The sequence below is a fragment of the Chrysemys picta genome, chromosome 1, assembly GCF_011386835.1.
Source record: "Chrysemys picta bellii isolate R12L10 chromosome 1, ASM1138683v2, whole genome shotgun sequence".
Classification (NCBI taxonomy): domain Eukaryota; kingdom Metazoa; phylum Chordata; order Testudines; family Emydidae; genus Chrysemys; species Chrysemys picta.
In genome coordinates this window covers 7,449,765-7,471,187 of record NC_088791.1, presented here as the reverse complement: position 1 = coordinate 7,471,187, position 21,423 = coordinate 7,449,765, and the positions used below count along the sequence as shown (strand labels likewise).

Genomic DNA, 21,423 nt, shown 5'->3' with positions numbered 1-21,423 from the left:
ATAAGCTTTGTAATGATACCTTACAAGAGACCTTTTGCATGAAGCATATCCCAGTTACGTTATATTCACTTTTTACCATATTTTTCTAAAACTATCCCAGTTATATTATATTCACGTATTATCATGTTTTTATAAAACCATATAGACTGCACAACGTCACAGACAGAACTCCAGAGCGGGAGTAATGGAGGCTGCAGCCCAAGAGAGACACTGATAACCAGGGGGGAATGCCTGCAACGCTGTGTCCTGGCTCGAGGGGGCGCACCAGCAATGAGTTCCCCCCATTACGGGACCATTATGATAATTTAGTCTGATCCTGCATAACACAACACACACACACACCACTGACTTTCATCCAGTTGTTCCTGCACTGAGCCTCATCACTTGTGGTTGAATGTTCCCAGACAGTATGCAATGTAAAACGTTGGCCACTTTGAACAAGTTTGAACATCCAAAACAATAGCCGGAGTCGGCTCAAATGCTTTATTACGCAGCTCCGTTTGAGGATGGGAAGTCATCTGCTTTGGCTCCCATCCCATCCCTTCTCTGCCTACCTTGGGTTTCCAGCAGCTGCTACTGTATAATAAGTCATCTTCCTTTCTGTTAACATGCCAATACTGCTCTCTCCAACCACTCGCTCCCGCAGTGTGGCAGGAAACCTACGTGTCTAAAGTGTTTAGTCTTATGCCTGCAGTAGATTCTAAACACCTTAGGGCAGAGACTATCTTTAGATATTTATGAAATGCTGAGCACTCTGATGGTGCTCAATAAATTATACTAATTAATCCCTAATTATATTTTCAAAGACCAAAAAACCCCCAAAAACAAAATACAGCCCAAGTGAGCACTAGGGCTCTGAGTGATCTGTTTAATATTTGATCAGCTGAGTGAAACACTCACCCTGCCGTGGCTCAAAGCTTGTGAACTTTGAATTCCCTGGAATGCTTTCCACTATCTGACAAGAACAGGCATGAAGCTGGTGTACCTACTGCTTTTCTGTTAGACACAACCTGGCATGCTATGCAGTTAATGTTCTCCCGGGCGCATGCTGCGGCGGAACGATTTTTGGCAGGTTAGCCCTGCATCTCTGTCTGTGTTTTAACTGCCAAACAAACTGCCAAACCAGGGCAGGGGTGTGACGTTATTGACATGAACTGGGACCGTATAGATCATTGTTGCAACCAAGGTCCTGTAGTGGCACCAAATCTTGTATAAAGGGGGTGGAATGGGGTGTCTAAGACAGTGGAATTATTGATGTAAGGCAACGGCTTACATCACCACTGCCTCGGTGCCTACGGGCTTGTCTACACTCAAAATGCTTCAGCGACACTACTTGACCTGACCAGAAGGGGTCTCCCATCAGCAGAGGTAATCCACCTCTCTGAGAGGCGGTAGCTAGGTTAACAGAAGAATTCTTCCATTGCCCTAGCACTGTCTACGTTCGGTATTAGGTCGGTTTAACTATGTTGCTCTTGAGTGTGGATTTTTCATGACCTAACTTTTTAGTGAAGAGCAGGCCTCAGTTCAGTTTCTACCTCTACCATCGTTTCCTTTTGTTACTTAATCTCCCTGACCTGATCAGGAGAACACTTAAGAATATGCTTCACTTTAATGGGATTTAAGCTTCGGCTTAAAGTTAAGCCCATGCTTAATTGCTTTCCTGAAGAAGGGCCTTAATTCACCGTCTGTAAAGAAGAGATAATAATTCTGTCTTGTCTACTTTAGATTGTAATCACTTCAGAACAGTGATTCATACATGCAACCTGTGGCAGAATAGGGTCCTGATCTTGGTGAAGCTTCCAGTCTCTACTGGAAACGCCAGAATCACAAATACTGCAACCTATATATTCATATTTATTTACATTGGAATTCATTGTCAAAGATGCATATTGTTGACCAACGGGATGTACAAGCCTTTAAGCACATTCCCAACAGAGTGTGAAAGAACCATGTCTATGATGTCATAATCGCAACCTCTCTTGTGCATTATTGTTGACAAAGCCCGCTATATCTCAAGGCTTAAATAACAATGAGCTAAGAACACAGATGCCTCATTGGCAGTCACCTGAGATTTCCCATCAACCCACTGGTGCATTAACTCTTTCTCAGTGATACGGCGTTTCAATCAACTTGAAAATATTTATACATCACAATTGCAGATGTTTTCCTCACAAACGCTGAGATTCTTATGGTACAAATACACTTTCATTTTATTCCTTTCTCACAGTGATCTTTCAAGGGCATCATAAGTTGAATATCAGATTCGGACAGAAAGGAGGCAGTAGCCGATCAAGATGTCTGCATTTAGTGTAGCACGCTTCCTGGCTCTTTGAGCTGTGGTCAAGTGAAAAATTCTCTAAGATGGATTTCTTTGTATGCTGCACATGAATGATCCAGTGAACAACACTACTTCCCTTCTATAATAGATGCAGCACTTGGTTGGGGGTCAGTTTTCAGCAACCATGTGAGAATTCATGGGACTAGAACCCAAGTCTACGAGCCCAGGACAACTGAGGTACCTACATTGCCACCAGATCACATAGAAAAAAAGCCCCGGAGCACTGGCCATATCACCCAAACAGGCCAGAGCAACAGCACCCTGTGGCTTTCTGATTGGCCCATGCTCACTATTTAACCCTGGAGGGTGGGGTAGGAAGTTGTATGGGTAACATGCAGACTTCTGGCTAGCTGTGATGCCAGACTGTGCTGCCTTGCTTTCTGATCTCTAGTCTCAGATTCCAGTCTGGTAACTCTCTCTGATTCTGACTCTTGCCTGTTGATCCCAGCTTGCTGACTACTGCCTCGTAGCCAACCTTGACTTGTGGCCATCAGCCCTGCTGTGACTGCTAGGCCAGAGTGTCTATGCCCTAGTCCCTTACAAACCATGGGCAAGTCATGTTACCTTCTCTGTGCCTCAGTTTCCCCACATGTAAAATGGTGCTAATGATACTGGCCTTCCTTGGTCAAGCACATTGGAACCTATACACAGAAAGTGCTAAGTACTATTATTTATTAATTGACACTAGAACATACCATTTGAACATCTGAGTTAGGAGAATTTATCACCAAAGTAGTTAAGGACTCTGGAAAGCTTTCTCTAGCTCTCCTAGACCTCACGTTGACAAACTTACACCCACAATGCTGTATAACACCGCAGTGTGCTTTACACATATTGATTCACCCTGGACTGAAAGGAAAGCAATAATACCACCATCTTGCTCTTATGTAGTGCTTTTCATCAGTAGATCTCAAAGCATTTTAGAAAGGAGGTCAGTATCATTATCCCCAATTTACAGGTGGGGAAACTGAGGCACAGATCAATGCAGTAACTTGCCTAAGGTCACCCAGCAGGCCAGTGGAAGAGCCAAGACTAGAACGCAGGTCTCCTGAGTCCTAGAGGCTGATGCCCTAGCTAAATAACACCAGCTCATTTTTGGTGAGTGAATGCTTCAAAAGTATACTGCTCAACTACTGTCAAAGGTGTTTTGGTTGAAATTACAGAAATTAACCAGACTCTGTTTAAATAACTGTGTTTACAGCTGTGAAATCCATGGGGCCTGATTCTGATCTCACAGTAGTGTTGTGAGCGGGATCCCAGTGGGGAGCCAGCTGTGGTCACTCAGTTAGGGTGAACTGCAAAGAATGGGGCAGACAACCCCAAAAAGCTGGTGGATATTCCAATACTTAGATTTACCATAATAGCATAAAACAGCTTCTTTATTACCTTCCTGGTTACTCAGAAGTCCAAACAACACAGTTCCCTTAAAGTGATCCAGCCTCAGGCCTCCATCCAGGTACCCACGTCAAATATGATGATTTCTGAAAATCTTATTTCATCATATAAAAGAAAAGGTTCTACCAATCCCAAAGGATCGGACACATTATCTCCCAGGTTAATGAATATTCCAGATCTTACCCAAATACACGCTACAGCCAATTCTTATTAACTAAACTAAACTTTATTAAAAAACCAAAGAGGGAGAATGGTTAAAAGATCAATATACATACAGATATGAGTTGAATTCATTGAGGTTCAGATTCATAGCCTAGATGGTGAGCTTAGTAGTTGCAAAGAGTTCTTTCAGAAATAGTTCACAGTTTATAGTCCAATGTCCAAATATCACATTCAGGGTGTACCAGCACAACTGGGACCTCACTCTTGCAACTCAAACTTCCCCTGATGAAGACTAAGCAGATCTGAGATGACAGAATCAGGACCCAAGGATCTTTTATACAATTTCATGTCTTTTGACAAGTTGGAGTTCAAAAGGTAATCAGGATGACTTCGAAGGAGGTCTATCGCCGGTACTTAGCTATAGAATTAACATAAGGCCATTTGCTTGTTCCTCCACCATTCACAGTACGTTTCAAAGAGAGATGAATACGGAGATATCCCATGTTTACAATTCATTTAAATGCTAGGATCTTCTTTTGACCTCTGAATCATCAGAATACAGCATAGATTACACTGGTCCACCCTTCTCATACATATGTAAATGCCCAAAACCACAAATATTATCTCCCCACATGTCTTTTGCGGGTTATTTATTTGCAGGATGTTTAACCCTTTCTAGCCATGCGTCACAAGTGTCAAACGACTGAAGTCGATGCAGTTACGCTGGTGTAATACGAGTGCAAGTTGAGATTGGAATCGGTTCCTAAATTCCATGAGGAATCCACAGTCTCACCTCAACTCTGCATGCTCGAATCCACAGTCTCACCTCAACTCTGCATGCTCGAATCCACAGTCTCATCACAACTCTGCATGCTCGAATCCACAGTCTCACCTCGACTCTGCATGCTCGTGAGCAATCTCAGCAGAATGGGCCAGTAACTGAATATGCCTGGAGCCTGAACTATTCTCACCCCAGAGGCCTTGGCTACACTCGCGGATTCACAGCGCTGAAGCGCGAGTGTAGTCGCACCGCCAGAGCTGCGAGAGCTCTCTCACAGCACTGCAAGTACTCCACCGCTCCGAGCGAGCGTGCAGCGCTGATTACACTGGCGCTTTACAGCGCTGTACTCGCTGCGCTCGGGGGGGGGGTGTTTTTTCACACCCCTGAGCGCAGCAAGTGCAGCGCTGTGAATGGCCGGTGTAGCCAAGGCCAGAGCTGGTCCACTGCAGTCAGGACAGAGGCATGTTGCTAGGGCAACGTAGGGGAAGCCTGTGCTGCTGCTAACACTCTATTGCATTGTTCAGTCACAGAGGCCGTCACCTGTCACTGTTTTCTCTTGTACAGCTTGTATTTATATGTTTGGCCAATTGCCAATGATTTGCCGGGGGCAGCTAGACCTAACAGCATCCCCGGTTTAAAGATGACCAGCAAAGGGGAAAAATCTAGGGGCTTTGACCCTCTTTGATATATAAATATGGTCTGAGCAATGTGTGTGTGGTAGGGGAGAAGTGAGCAGTTAAGGGTTTTCGGTGGTGTTTTTCCCCTGTGTTGTTGTTTTTTTTATACTATAAATTCAGAGCTGGTCTACTGTGGACAACTGAAGAACTCATATATTTCTGCAAAAAGAAGAACAGGAGGACTTGTGGCACCTTAGAGACTAACAAATTTATTAGAGCATAAGCTTTCGTGGACTATAGCCCACTTCTTCGGATGCATATAAGTGGGCTATAGTCCACGAAAGCTTATGCTCTAATAAATTTGTTAGTCTCTAAGGTGCCACAAGTCCTCCTGTTCTTCTTTTTGCGGATACAGACTAACACGGCTGCTACTCTGAAACCTTTCATATATTTCTGACAGATAGATACTGTCTGCTTCAGTTAAATCGGATTAATTGAGAAGGGGACATGGTTTTTATTTACACTATATAAAGCTCTTTAGTTATGTTAATACTTATTTCACTAAAACACTTGGGAGAAAAGCTCTTTTGTTAATGATGCAGAACCCTCGCCCCTTCCATTAAAGGCTGAAAAAGCATTCATTACATATCTTGGTGGCTCTCAACCAGTCCTCTGGCAAAACCAGAGATGACCAGACTTAATATTCCTGGTATTTTTAAGGTTAAAAAAGCAATAAGAAGGGAGGAAAAAATACTTTACAGGCCATTTTTATACATAAGCAAAATAGCACAAACCCAATTTCTAATCCTTTGCAAGTCACCTTTGAAGGAGACGCTTGAGAACTTCTCCAGGAAAAGCTTGCATCTGAAGAAGTGAGGTTCTTACCCACGAAAGCTTATGCTCCCAATACTTCTGTTAGTCTTAAAGGTGCCACAGGACCCTCTGTTGCTTTTTACAGATTCAGACTAACACGGCTACCCCTCTGATACTCTCCAGGAAAGTTCCTGAACTATAGAATTTGCTTTTCTCTTTGGTCTGACATTTCCTAGTTATTCTGAACTCCAGGACATGCTAGAAAGGTTGATCTTGTTTCCCCCAGGATTTTCTGGGCAAGGTGGATTAAGAACGTTTATGCAGTCTGCTAGAATCATAGATCCGTAAGGTTAGAAGTCACCGCTAGGGTCCGCTAGTCTAACCCCCTGCCAAACTTCAGGACATTGGTTTGTCGAGGATTGTTTATATGACTATTGTACAGACTATTGGCAGTAAAGCCAGTCTATTCTGGATGTTTATCTCTGATCATTTAAAATTGTTAAAAGAAGAACAGGAGGACTTGTGGCACCTTAGAGACTAACAAATTTATTAGAGCATAAGCTTTCGTGGACTACAGTCCACGAAAGCTTATGCTCTAATAAATTTGTTAGTCTCTAAGGTGCCACAAGTCCTCCTGTTCTTCTTTTTGCGGATACAGACTAACACGGCTGCTACTCTGAAACCTTTAAAATTGTTGTCGAGGTGTCTAGAGTCCAGGTAGCTGTCTTTTATAAATGGAAAGAAATGAATGAATTTAGGCCAGTGGCCTTGCCCAGGTGTAAGTGACTCCAGCATTTGAGGCCCTTACGTTTCCGAAGTATGTTTTAATTACAAAAAAGTGTTTAAAATCACTTCCACAGGGGGGTATGGAGGAGGAATGTGCAAATATTTCCTTTTGGCAAGTGGGCCCAGCTTGGTTTCAGCTTACTTGGGCTTCCTCCATCCCCCATGATAACAGTTTGAAACATTTACTCACAGCTAGCTGTCTACGTCTTTCAGCAAAACCCCCTATTTCCTCCACTGTTTGCTCCCTGAATATTTCCCTCCTCTCCGCACTCCAGTAACTAAATATCAGCGTCAGAAAGCTGCACCCACTGTTCTCCTTGGATCTATTCTATTCGGATCTACAGAGGTTCTTACACTGTCCTCATCACCCGAGGAGCTGACTATCCTTCTGGTAGCGCATCATACAATGAGACTAACAAGGCTAAAGGAAATGAGCAGAGGTCACGTGGCAGCAACAATTCTGCCACCCTTTTGCCCAACGCGGTGTGAGCTCAGCTCTGCACCTGACTGTGGTGGGGAAGAGAAAGCAGCAGGATGGCCCACACTTTCCCTCTCCCTCCGCCTGGAGGAGACTAGCTGCTCTAACTTCACCCAGTCCAATGCTGCCCACTCATACTATGGTTGGCTCTGTGTAGGGGCACAAGGACATCCCTCTCCCCTTTGCGCACTCACACGGGGCCAACCGCAGTCTGACTCCCCTTATTCAAAGTGTCATCCAACTCATCTCCTTTTGGGTGGGAAAGTGATTACAGGGGGCTCCTAAATGTATTCCAGAAAGAGGATTCTCTTCTCCCATCAAATCCTAGAAAATATGCAATGCGCGCAGTGCCCGGTGGCTCTGATTTCAAGCCAGGTTTCATACAGTGAGTGGTAATTACGGTAAATGCCCCTTATTTACAGTCCACCAAAAAGCTGGTTGCACATTTAACCAGGGGAATCAGCTTCCAAGTGAAAGATCTTTGTTAGGTACAGTACAAAGGTTAAAACAGCTGATGGCATCAACAGAAGCTGGTAGAGTGTCACAAAGTGTGAAAGAGAAGGGAATGCAGTTAAGACGTTGTAGAGTTGCATAACTGCATACTTGTATTAGATATCCTGCGAAATGTGCTATCTTTGGTAACATATTCAAGCTATACATCATTTACTTTTATGATTTTTTTTGTTGGTTTCTTTATGAAAATTAAATTTAAAAAAAAATCACCAATAAATAAAATGTCCCGACCGGTAGTAACATGGAAAAGCTGAGGTAAGATCGAGGGGTACAAGTAGAAGTCAGCAGATTGAGATGTGGATGTGCACAAACACGGGTGCTAAATCTGATGTGGAACAGTGCTCCACCTGCCACATCAGTTCTGCTGTGTCCCGGAGCACCAGCTGCTCTGGAGCGTTGCTCTTGGCAAGCGTTATCAGACGTACTGTGCATTTTTACCGTAACAAAGTCAACAACAGAAAAAGAAACAAGAACCCGATTCAAAGCAGCAAATACCTACTGGACATATATATATATGATATATGCCATCATGTGCCAGCAATGCCCCTCTGCCATGTACTTTGGCCAAACCGGACAGTCTCTATGCAACAGAATAAATGGACACAAATCTGACATCAGGAATCATAACATTCAAAAACCAGTGGGAGAACACTTCAACCTCTCTGGCCACTCAGTAACAGACTTAAAGGTGGCAATCCTCGAGGGGGCCATTTAGGGATATGGGGCAAAAATCTGTCTGGGGATTGGTCCTGCTTTGAGCAGGGGATTGGACTAGATGACCTCCTGAGGTCCCTTCCCACCCTGATATTCTGTGATTAATTTTGCAACAGAAAAGCTTAAAAAACAGACTCCAATGAGAAACGGCTGAACTTGAATTAATATGCAAATTAGACACCATCAAGTTAGGCTTGAATAGAGACTGGGAATGGCTGAGCCATTACACACATTGAATCTGTTTCCCCATGTTAAGTATTCTCACACCTCTTGTCAAACTGTCTCTAATGAGCTATCTTGATTATCACTACAAAAGTTTTTTTCTCTTAATTAATTAGCCTCTTAGAGTTGGTAGGACAACTCCCACCTTTTCATGTTTTCTGTATGTGTATATATATCTCCTTACTATATGTTCCATTCTATGCATCTGGTGAAGTGGGCTGTAGCCCACGAAAGCTTTTGCTCAAATAAATTTGTTAGTCTCTAAGGTGCCACAAGTACTCCCGTTCTTTTAGCTGGACATAGTGCTCCCTGAAGTCTGAACAGACCATAGCCCCAAGCCTGCAAGTTGCATATAGGGCATGCATGAGGTCAGTACCATATCAGTATGTCACCTACAGCACAAATATGTTACAATATACTGGTCACTGGTTCAACATCAGGTACCCAGAAGGCTCCCACACCAGCACCCATATCTGAATGCATGGCATAGAAAAATTGCAAGATAAACCTTTGGATTTTCAGTCCTTTGGGAAGCACTTTCCTGGGTGTTAGCTTCCTTAAAGGGGTGGGAAAGGGCTCCCCCAGAATTCCTACCAAGGGCTTCTGCTGCCACCCCGGTGGACTCCTTTTCCACCCCACTAAGGAGGCTAGCACCCAGGCAAGTGCTTCCTGAATGGACAGCCCTGTCCCAGAAGGCATTTTAGAGGACAGTGCCTCAGCAGGGGACAATGGTTCCCAAAGCTCCCTGGTGCACAGGAGGAATGTTCCCACTGTGGCACCCTTTGGACGGGTGTAGCGTGGGCTCCCTTTGCAGATGACGCCCTGTTAGGCTGGCTGGGGGGAAGGGAGGGAAGGCTGATGGCTCTGTCTCCTCCCCTCCCTCACACACACACTTTTGGGGTGACCCAATGTAAGGATGGCCCAGGTAAGGGGCTACCAGGAGGGGAACGGTCCCGGTGCCCTGTTCCTTTTGTGCAGCGATGAGCTGGTCCTTTGGTTCCCCTCTCGGTGCAGCTGCCCAGAGGGACCGCACGGGGGGCAACAACAGTCACGCCAGCTCTGCAGGAAGGGCCTGGGCCTCCCCGCTCGTCCCCCGGCTCGGAGCTGGAGCTTAAGAGGAGCGCACGGAATTCTCCTCTTTCGGAGGCGCGCACAGGCTCGTTCTAGAGCGCACGGCTTGGCTACAGGTGCCCCCGGGCTCGCCGACTCCTCCTTCCCCAAGCGCGCACATGGCCCGAGCGCACGGAGGTGGCTCCTTCCCCGTGCGCTCCCTCTCCAGGGCGCGCCGCACACCTGAGCCCCCCCATCTCCAGCTACGCTGGGCTGGCGGTGATGGTCTCCGCTCGGGACCGCAGGCTGGTGGGGCGGCCTCGTCCCCCGCCAGCAGCAGCCGCCCCCACCCCCCGCGCTCCTGCGCTCCGGAGGAAGAGGAGGAGGAGCGGCTGGCAGGTTGCGCTCTCTCGCTTACCTTGCAGCGCGGCCGCGCTGGTGCAGGCGGACAGGAGCCCGACGCTGCCGCACAACAAGAGCAGCAGCCGGGCCATGGCATGGGAAGAGCTAGGGAAGGGCGCCAGCCTCTCCAGGACGGGGGCGCAGGGTCAGATCCCCGGCGGCGGCGGCTGGGGCCGGGACGTAGGCAGCTTCATTAGGGTATCAGGCTGGGGACGTTTCAGCCCCGAAAGGCAGCAGAAAGGGGGGCATGTGAGTGAGGGCGCAAAGTCCCGGCTCGGCGGATCCGCCCCAGGCGCCTGGAAAAGTCCGCAGAAGAGTTTGGGGAAATTTAATTCCAGTGGATTCGGTGCCTTTCGCTTTCGGTTTCGCATTAAAGTCGCAGCAACCTGGACAGGGGCATTTGCCAGCGAGGGGGGAGGGGACAGTTTGACTCGCAGCAGCCCAAGGGCCAGTGGCACCTGGTTCCAGCCCTCCGGCACCTGGGTGAATCCAAGTTACCTCCCTTGCAGCGCCTAGAGGGGAAGGTGACACGTAGAACCAAGCATCTGGTGCGCAGAGGGAGGGCACTGGCAACTAGCTCTCTTGCTCGCTTTTTCTAGGGTCACGCTATTATTTTCTGCCTCTTGTTCTCTCACCGCCCCAGCACACCCACCAATCAAATTACCCAGTTGAACCCTCCACCGACTGGGAAGACTGTATGAGGGATAAAAAAAACAACCATGTGGGTGGCCCAGATCAGGCTCAGGGCACTCAGGCTTCTGGGCTGAAAAATCACTGTGTGTAGATCAGGAGTAGGCAGCCTATGGCACGCATGCCGAAGGCGGCACACGAGCTGATTTTCAGTGGCACTCACACTGCCCGGGTCCTGGTCACCAGTCCGGGGGGCTCTGCATTTTAATTTAATTTTAAATGAAGCTTCTTAAACATTTTTTAAAAACCTTATTTACTTTACATACAACAATAGTTAAGTTCTATATTATAGACTTGTAGAAAGAGACCTTCGAAAAACGTTAAAATGTATGACTGGCACGCGAAACCTTAAACGAGAGTGAATGGATGAAGACTCGGCACAGCACTTCTGAAAGGTTGCCGACCCCTGGTGTAGATGTTCAGGCTAGAGCTGGAGCCCAAGCGCTGGGAGTCGAGACCCTGTGAAGGGGGAGAGTCCCAGAGCTCGGGCTCTAACCCAAGCCCAAATGTCTATGAAGACTTTTAGCCCTGCACCCTGAGTCCCTGGGGTCCCGACTCAGCTGACTTGAGCCAGACACGTGCTGATTCTTTGGGTTAGGTGTGCCCCATTAACTGTTTATTACAAGCATTTGCAGTGGGAGAAGTCCTTCACGTGTGCATTAATTTGAACAAGGTTTTAACTCAGCCCCTACCAAGGTTTCACCCAGCTCATAACAAAATGAAAAGTTAAAGCATGTGGAACCCTTCTGCCAAGTGACACCTGCAGCAACTAGAGCTGGGTTCAATATCTAGGGGTTTCTTTTCAACAATACAACACAGAACCAGCTTATAAAATAATAATAAATTCATGGAGATATCCTATCTCCTAGAACTGGAAGGGACCTTGAAAGGTCATTGAGTCCAGCCCCCTGCCTTCACTAGCAGGACCAAGTACTGATTTTTGCCCCAAATCCCTAAATGTCCCCCTCAAGGATTGAGCTCACAACCCTGGGTTTAACAGGCTAATGCTCAAACCACTGAACTATCCCTCCCCCCATCTAGTAACCTGAGGAAATTACACACACACTACCCCTTGGCATAGGCGCCAACTTTCCCTGGCACTGGTGGGTGCTCATGCCCCCCGCCCCGACTCCACCCTTTCCCTACCTCTGCCCCACCACCATTCCAACCCCTTCCCCAAAGTCCCAGCCCCAACTCCGCCCCCTCCCTGCCCCTATTGGACCCCTTCCCCAAATCCCCGGCCCTGCCTCTTCCCCAAGCGTGCCACGTTCCCCCTCCCAGCGCTTCCCCAAGCGTGCCACGTTCCCCCTCCCAGCGCTTGCCGTGCAAATCAGCTGTTTCACAGTGCAAGCGCTGGGAGCCAGGGGGAAAAAGCAGTCACGCGGTGCACCCAGGAGAGGAGGTGGAGGGAGAGCGGAGGTGGAGGTGAGCTGGGGCGGGGCAGGGAGCTCCCGGTGGGTGCTAAGCATCCACTACTTTTTCCCTGGGGGTGCTCCAGCCCCGGAGCACCCACGGAGTCGGCATCTATGCCTCTTGACACCTCTGAGCAGCAATATTTCCCCACTCGTAAGCACAGAGTCTGAGTGTAGAAAAGAAATTTTTAATGAAAGTAGGGAAGTGACCCAATGTTGATTAGGGAAAATGCCACAAGCAGGATTCATAATCATAAAACTGTGAGAAGGACACCCATCCCAGAGTGTGTGGGGCAGTGCCTTCTGCCTCTCTCTGCTCTCTCACCACATTTACTCACAGGGGTTGTCCTTGGTCAGAGAGGACCCAGGGTTCAGAGGTGCATCTGTGTGAGTTCACCTCCTTCCCCAGGAAAGAAGGCACCTTGTATGACGCATGGCTAGAAAGGGTTAAACAGTTTGCAGGCTGAATGACCCAAAGCCCACCTTTAAAGTCATGTTAGAAAGGTATGGGAATGATAATTAGGGCCATTCATGCTAAATAGGCTAGAACTTTGAAATGCAAACCTATATTGTTAGAAGTAATACTAAATGTTTAATAGCTGGGATGGGTCATTCAGTCTTTTGTGTAGCACTTCCATTTGTAGCAAAGTCTATCAAGCATTCTTAAAACTACAATACCCACCTGCTGAAGTGAAAAAACAGATTGACAGAGCCAGACGAGTACCCAGAAGTCACCTCCTACAAGACAGGCCCAACAAAGAAAATAACAGAACACCACTAGCTGTCACCTTCAGCCCCCAACTAAAACCTCTCCAGCGCATCATCAGAGATCTACAACCTATCCTGAAAGATGATCCTTTACTCTCACAGATCTTGGGAGACAGACCTGTCCTCGCTTACAGACAACCCCCCAACCTAAAGCAAATACTCACCAGCAACCACACATCACTGAACAAAACCACTAACCCAGGAACCTATCCTTGTAACAAACCCCGATGCCAACTCTGTCCACATATCTATTCAAGTGACATCATCATAGGACCTAATCACATCAGCCATACCATCAGGGGCTCGTTCACCTGCACATCTACCAATGTGATATATGCCATCATGTGCCAGCAATGCCCCTCTGCCATGTACATTGGCCAAACCGGACAGTCTCTACGCAAAAGAATTAATGGACACAAATCTGACATCAGGAATCAAAATACTCAAAAACCAGTGGGAGAACACTTTAACCTGTCTGGTCATTCAGTGACAGACCTGCGGGTGGCTATATTACAACAGAAAAACTTCAAAAACAGACTCCAACGAGAGACTGCTGAGCTGGAATTGATATGCAAACTAGACACAATCAACTAATTGTGTGTATCTTAGATGCTATCCCTAAAAAGACAGTTCCTGTCTGTCACTGTAACTATTGATTCAGAGATCAAAAGGGAATATTAACATTTGGATGAATCTTGGGTAAAATAATGTCATTGTCTATATGTCTTGTGGGGGAATAGGCCTGACTGGCCTCCCTTGCACTGATCAGAACATCGGCAAAGACTCGTCATATAGGCCCGCCCTGCAGGCCACAAGCCGGAACTAGGCTAAGTGACACAGCCTCCTGCCAAAGTCAGTCAAGGGTCATGACCAGAGGGGGGCGGGGCAAGGAGGGAAAGAATAAAAAGCCCCAGCAGCACTTATGAAATATGTTCATGGCTGATAAAATATAATAACCACTTGTGTGAAGCAATAGGTAACTTTAGCTGAATGTAAACTGACTAAATGCAGCTTCTCCTTTGGGTGATCTGTGACACCCCCCTCTCCCCCCCCCGCGCCCGTGATTCCAGCTAAATGCAAGGTAGCTAATCATGGTTCTCTTCTGGGTGCTCTGCGACCTCCCCGAATTTCTAGCTAAATGCAAACTGACTAATCACGCTCCTTCTTTGGGTGTCCTGTCAACCCCTCCCCGATACACTGACCATAACGCCCCGGAAGGTACCATGCACTCTTCCAAGAACATACCCTAGCTGGTGCCAAGTTTTAACCGCATCAGGCTTCTTGAGAAGCCCCCCACCCAATATGCACCCAATTCTCGGAAAAATAATGAGGAAGGTACCGAGAAAGGGAACAGACCCCAACTCTTTTATTTTTGTAAATGACATACTATGTTTGCGGTTTGTAAGAATAAAGGCAGCCTGTGAGTTGTGATTGGGTGTGGTAGTTTTCAGACTGCTACCCCAACGCGTTGGTATGTATTGCAATAAAATGGCCTCAGGCTTGAGTCTGTGAACTAAAATCAATGCGTGGGTGACTTTTTCCACGACGGTCTCTTTGAAGTTTGTAATAGATTGCCTAATAGATAAATTGCCCTATGTTAATTTGTGTAACTAATTACTGGTGGTTAAAAAGTGAAGGTTACATCAAAAGCCTATTGTTTAACCAGGACTGTGTGGTCAAGTGGATGCTAAAAAGACCCTTGGGTCCTGATCCTGTTCATCTCAGATCTGCTTAAGGTTCATCAGGAGAAGTTTGAGTCACAAGACTGAGGTCCCAGTTATGCTGGTACACCCTGAATATGATATTTGGACATTGGACTATAACGTATGAACTGAACTCTAAAGGAATTCTTTGCAACTACAAAGCTCACCGTCTCTGCTATGAATCTGAATCAAAATGAATTGAACTCCTGTCTGTATGTACATTGATCTTTTAACCATACTCTCTCTCTTGTTTTTTAATAAATTTTAATTTAGTTAGTAAGAACTGGCTGTAGCATGTATTTGGGTAAGATCTGGAATATTATATTAATTAACCTGGGTGATAATGTGTCCGATCCTTTGGGATTGGTAGAACCTTTTCTTTTATATGATGAAATAAGATTTTCAGAAATTTTCATCATATTTGACGTGGGTACCTGGATGGAGGCCTGAGGCTGGATCACTTTAAGGGAACTGTGTTGTTTGGACTTCTGAGTAACTAGTAAGGTAAGAAAAAAGCTGTTTTATGCTGTTATGGTAAATCTAAGTATTGGAATATCCACCAGCTTTTTGGGGGTTGTTTGCCCCATTCTTTGCAATTCACCCTAATTGCGTGACCATAGCTGGCCCTCACGGGGACCCCGGTCACATATTGCTTGCTCCACCATCTGAGCACTTGCTTTGGCTGTCCCACCAGCCATGGCGCCTCGTTGCCTCACCAGCTACTCATTTGGCTTACCACCTCACCAGCCATTAATTCACCAGCCAACTGTCAGTCACCTGCCGTGACCTCTGCACATCAGTCTCTGAGTACTGTAATTTTCAGGTCTTTGCAGGTTGAGTAGAAACACTACCCCATCTCAAGTGATTTTAATTCTCAGTGATTTTTAGCTCTTAGTAGGTTGGGCAGAAACATAACTGATTTGATCTCTGATTGAGCATTTAAAATAACAGGCTCCTAATAAACCTATTTAGCTCTTTCTTTGAACAGTGGGGAGGAACCAGATAAACCAGAGAGGGGACCCTTGAAGAGTAGCCATATCTTCTGGTTGGGACACCCATCCCCACCCCTTTTACTTTCACAGGGTTCTGGCATTCGAGCCCCTGGCTTAACAAGGTCCTTTCAGCTGAGGGTGACCCCCTCATTTGGGGCAGGTTAAGCACAGTTTTGCTCCCATTTATTCATACAGTAATGACAACAATATTGGTAACAGTATTCACTACCTCTGCATTCAGTACTAAAGTGATTTGTGACCCAACATCAGCCTGAGCAACACTGCTGTATATCTAAGCAGAATAGTTGTGTTCATGTAAATACAGTTTGCTCCTGAAATCTTCCCCTCTCCCTCCCACCCAGCTAGGTGCCAGGGGGGAATTCATTCAGCTCCTGCTAACACATAAATAGAATAAAAGCACCGAGTTAATAGGAACACTCAGCAGTTTAATAGGAGTTTTTGTCACACTCTTTTAACAGCCCCACCCATCTGGAAGACAGAGGGCTGGGAGCCTGGTATCACCCTACTTTCTAAGTGCTAGAAGGTTGGGTCTGTTACCTAAAGAGAGCTTGGGGCTGTAAGTTAAGAAACTGGTCCTTTTGCTCTTGGTTCCCTCTGCACTCAGAGTCACAGGACTTTGTTCTTTCTTTTTAATTAAACACAACTACATCAAAGAAATACCTATCACCAGTTTAAAGTCTCAACTGGAACGGCCTTAGGGACCCAAAATGTGACCAGTTGCGTAGATCAAAAAAGGGTGACAGCATTGTGCCCTATATGCTTTCCTACCCACCAGCAAACCTTTTAATTCGGGATGGACAAACTAGTTCAGCTACAGTAAACTAAAGCTTAACCTGAACTTTTGCCTAGCACATGGATCAAAAGGAGCGATCATTTTTTAGCAGTTATTTTTAATGTGCATTTCCCTCTTAATTTCCTGTTCTCAAGCAGGGGTTCTCCCATTGTACTTAATCCATCTCCCGGGGAGGCAGTAGCTAGGTTGACAGAAGAATTCTTCTGTTGACCTAGCGTACTCTACAACAGGGATTAGGTTGACATAGCTACATCTATCAGGAGTGTGGATTTACCCCCATAGAGAGGTAACTATGCTGATGTACGTTTTCAGTGTAGACCAACCCTAAGTCTTGAAGATATGAATTATTCCCCACATCCACCAAATCCATAAGGATCCACAACTTTGCCATGAACTCTCCCTGTGCTGTAGAGTCATCCTTGAGGGAGGATCACTTAGTATAAGCTTTATGCAGGGTAAAACAGATTTATTTGGGTTTAGACCCCATTGGGAGTTGGGCACCTGAGTGTTAAAGACAAGAACACTTCTGTTAGCTGCTTTCAGTTAAGCCTACAGGGTAAACTCATAAATTGTTCGCCCTCTATAACACTGATAGAGAGATATGCATAGCTGTTTGCCCACCCAGGTATTAACACATACTCTGGGTTAATTAATAAGTAAAAAGTGATTTTATTAAATACAGAAAGTAGGGTTTAAGTGGTTCCAGGTAGTAACAGACAGAACAAGGTAAGTCACTAACCAAAATAAAATAAAACACGCAAATCTATGTCTAATCAAACCAAATACAGATAATCTCACTCTTAGTGATGCTTCAGTATGTTTTTTTCTCAGACTGGACACCTTCCGGGCCTGGGCACAATTCTTTCCCCAGTACAACTCTTGTTCCAGCACAGGTGGTAGCTAGGGGATTCCTCATAATGGCTCTCCTCTTTGTTCTGTTCCACCCATTTATATATCTTTTGCATAAGGCGGGAATCCTTTGTTCCTCTCTGGGTTCCCACCCCCTCCTTCTCAATGGAAAGACACCAGGTTAAAGATGGATTCCAGTTCAGGTGACATGATCACATGTCACTGTAAGACTTCAAGCCTTCATTCCTCCCAGTCTGACTCACAGGAAGGCTTGCCTGCAAACAGAGCCATCCACAGTCAATTGTCCTGGTTGATGGGAGCCATCAAGATTCCAAACCACCTTTAATGGCCCACACTTTGCATAATTACAATAGGCCCTCAGAGTTATATTTCATATTTCTAGTTTCAGAAACAAGAGTGATACATTTATACAAATAGGATGACCACACTCAGTAGATTATAAGCTTTGTAATGATACCTTACAAGAGACCTTTTGCATGAAGCATATTCCAGTTACTTTATATTCACTCATTAGCATATATTTATAAAATCATATAGAGTGCAACGTCACACCTCATACACCTTGTCTCTCTCAGTACTAGATTGTAACATTCATAGAATATGAGCGCCCTATAGTGGCCAACACACAGTATCTCCCTTAAATTCCCACAGAGGTAAAGCAAAGTCAGATTAGCCTAATTCAGAGCGGGTATATGAAGGAGGGGAAGTGAACCTGACCTGGCTCCGGTGTCCAGTACCTATTGGTCTTTTACAGAATGATTTATTGATAACTTTTTCATTTGATCATATGCTAGATTTGCTCATCCTACACCCAAGTTCCTTGGGTTCCATTCTCCCATGCAAGTGGATCTCTTGCACATCTGACATAATGGTACCTCTCTCATGGAAATGTGTATCCAGTGTGGGTCTGACTCAGTCTCCGCTCTCCAAGCCCTGAGTCTCCACTAAGCAGCCCCAAGACTAGAAACTTAAGTTGGCTTCCCACTGATATGAGCATAAACAGCGATTACCACAACTTTAGAACCAGAAAACCAGCTGTTCCCTCCATCTCTTAGAAATGACTTAGTCTTGTGGCCTATAAAGACAAAATGACAGAATAGTCATTCACCCATGGATAACAAACCCCATGTACTGCCTTTACGATAATCAACAGTCACCAGGGTAGCATTTTATGATGATTCAGCCAGGGGTGAAAGTAATTTAAAGGATTTACCAGTACACCAGAGTCCTGAGCAGGGGGCATGGCCTCAACTGGAAGAGGCGTGGCCTCAACCGAAAGAGGCAGGGTCTTTAAATCCCCGGGCCCTTTAAAGCAGAGCCCCGAGCCCAGGGTAGCGGCAGCAGCCGGAAGCCTCTGGGGCTCCGTCGGCGATTTAAAGGGCCTGGGGCTCCACTGCGGTAGCCCCAGGCCCTTTAAATCACCGCTGGAGCCCTGGGCTGCCACTGCTACCCCAGGGCTCCAGCAACGGGGCTCCAGTGGTGATTTAAAGGGCCCGGGGCTCCCCGCTGCGGCCAGAGCCCCAGGCCCTTTAAATTGCTGCCTGAGCTGCCTCCGCCACCCAGGGGCTCTGGTAGCAGGGCTATGGTGGCAATTTAAAGGGCCAGGGCTCCGGCCGCTGCCGGGAGGCCCAGGCCCTTTAAATCGCCGGCCTGGGGAAGCCAGTCCGGCTTACTTTCATCTCTGGATCCAGTCTTCTCTGAAGTATATCACACACTGCTGCTCTGCATGAGATGCACAACAAGGAAGTTAGCCATCAGAGAACTGCATTTGGCACGCTACTGAAATCAACAAGATTCACAGCAACATGCAATGAAGACCTCAGATTTAGACACCAGCCTCTTGGGGGGGCGGTGGGAAGGGAGGGGTGTCCTGTTTGTGGCTATGAACCTTGAAGCCTCTTTCTCTGATGGGTTGATGGTATTTTGTTGTTGTTGTTAAGATAAAATTAGAACAAAGATGTTAAATTTGACAACAAAGCCCACTAGTGTTATTAATGCATCATAAGTCTCCATTATGTCTTCTAACTATCTCAGGCACTTATATGGTCTTTACTATGTAAGCAGAGTTTGAATGAGCTCTTCCCTGATATCTACTGGTGAGCTGTGGAAAAGGATTTCAGGAGCTGATCTCGTTTGCATGGACACACCCACCCTGCCTACGTGCTCAGTATGATGGGATTGCTTGCCCAAATGATCACTTGTGGCTGGTGTTGGATCCCCAGTCTCCTTGTTATTGGGGCAGGAGTAATAAAGTGTTGTTATCTTTGTTGTGTGAACTGAGGGCAGCAGAATTGTACCTGGCATACCCCAATGGAGGGACTCACCCTCAACTCAATGGCACTCGCTAGGTAAGGGACATGAGCCCTGTGAGCTCCAAGAGAGTGGGAACAGGCACCTATGGATGGATGGATGGATGGATGGATGGATGGATGGATGGATGGATGGATGGATGGATGGATGGATGGATGGATGGATGGATGGATGGATGGATGGATGGATGGATGGATGGATGGATGGATGGATGGATGGATGGATGGATGGATGGATGGATGGATGGATGGATGGATCATTTGAGCCTTTCATGGTATAATAGAAGGGCTAATTTAGACTTAGTTGAGAGTTTTGTTATTGCAGCAGAGTTGAAATCATTGATACCTAGGTCTAAATGTTAGATCTCCTTTTAGCCAATGTCTCTATTTCAAGAGGCTGCCCCACTAACAAGCTGAAATCACTGAGAGCTGTGTTAAGTGGGGGGGTCTTGAAGACATCTTGGTGAGTGGCCAGCCAGCACAGAGGTGCGAGCATGCAGCTGGTGAAGAGGGCCAGAGCAGAGTTCTGCAGAGGAGGTGTAGCAATTGGCTGTTGGGGTGACGAGCAAGTGCCTGAGCAGTGGAGTGTGTAAGGTGCCTCCTTCCACCCAGGGTGGGAGGTGACCTCTGTGGATGAGCCTCTGGACTCTGGGACTGCACTGGCCAAGGACAGCAACTGTGAGTGGGGTGCAGAGAAGGGACAGGCACGTTAAAGGGACTTTTGGGTTGCTGGACTTAAGACCCTGAGGGGAAAAGGACACTGCCCAACTTACTTCGGGGTGGGTCTTTTGCTCATGGTTTATGTTTATGAACCCTAGTTGTGGTGTCTTCCCAAATTAATGCTGAGTTACTTCCCTCCTTTTATTAAAAGGTTTTGCTACACTCAGACTCTGTGCTGGCAAGAGGGGAAGTATTGCCTCTTACAGGCACCCAGGGGGTGGTGTGTAATTGTCCCAGGTCACTGGGTGGGGGCTCAAACCGGTTTTGTGTTGTATTGTTGAAAAGGAACCCCTAGAGACTGAACCCGGCCCTTGTTGCTGCTGGCTCCACCTGGCAGAAGGGTTACAACTATTTAATCTTTACTATATCTATTCTCACAACACCCCTGTGAGCAGGGCCAGCTCCAGCTTTTTTGCTGCCCCAAGTGGCGAAGAAAAAAAAAAAAGGAAACCGATTGAGCTGCCGCTGAAGTGCCGCCGAAGAGGAAGAGACAGAGTGAAGGATCCACCGCCGAAGTGCCGCCGAAGACCTGGGCATGCCGCCCCTTTCTATTGGCCGCCCCAGGCATCTGCTTCCTTCGCTGGTGCCTGGAACCGGCCCTGCCTGTGACGTAAATGCTATTATCCTCATTGTACAGATGGTGAACTGAGGCACGGAGTTACTAAGTGACTTGTCCAAGGTCACACAGCAAGTCTGTGGTAGAGCAGGAAATTGACGCCAAGGCTCCCATGTCTCAAATCAGTTCCCTAACCCTTGGACTGTCCTTCCCCTCTACTTCATCTATGCAAAAATATAGAGAACGATTCCTGGATGCAATTATCTATGTTATCTCTGTAACATAACCACAAACCCCATCCTCCTGGTATAACCTATC

The 21,423-nt window shown here is 46.5% G+C and overlaps 1 protein-coding gene and 1 long non-coding RNA gene across 7 annotated transcripts in view; one reads left to right on the top strand and one right to left on the bottom strand.

The window, feature by feature from the left end:
• Positions 1 to 10,814, bottom strand: part of IL15RA (interleukin 15 receptor subunit alpha) — a 77,297-nt gene extending 66,483 nt beyond the window's left edge. For 2 of the 6 annotated variants that reach the window (XM_065552479.1, XM_065552483.1), the window contains exon 1: positions 10,288 to 10,811. In XM_065552479.1, coding sequence (XP_065408551.1) covers positions 10,288 to 10,363 — 76 coding nt within the window. In that variant the 5' untranslated portion in view covers positions 10,364 to 10,811. Of the gene's footprint in view, positions 1 to 10,287 lie in introns of all 6 variants that reach the window. The other 4 variants (XM_065552498.1, XM_065552504.1, XM_065552489.1 and 1 more) reach the window with 4 other exon arrangements.
• Positions 1 to 21,423, top strand: part of LOC135972807 (uncharacterized) — a 348,625-nt gene that overhangs the window by 89,414 nt on the left and 237,788 nt on the right. The window lies entirely within an intron of this gene.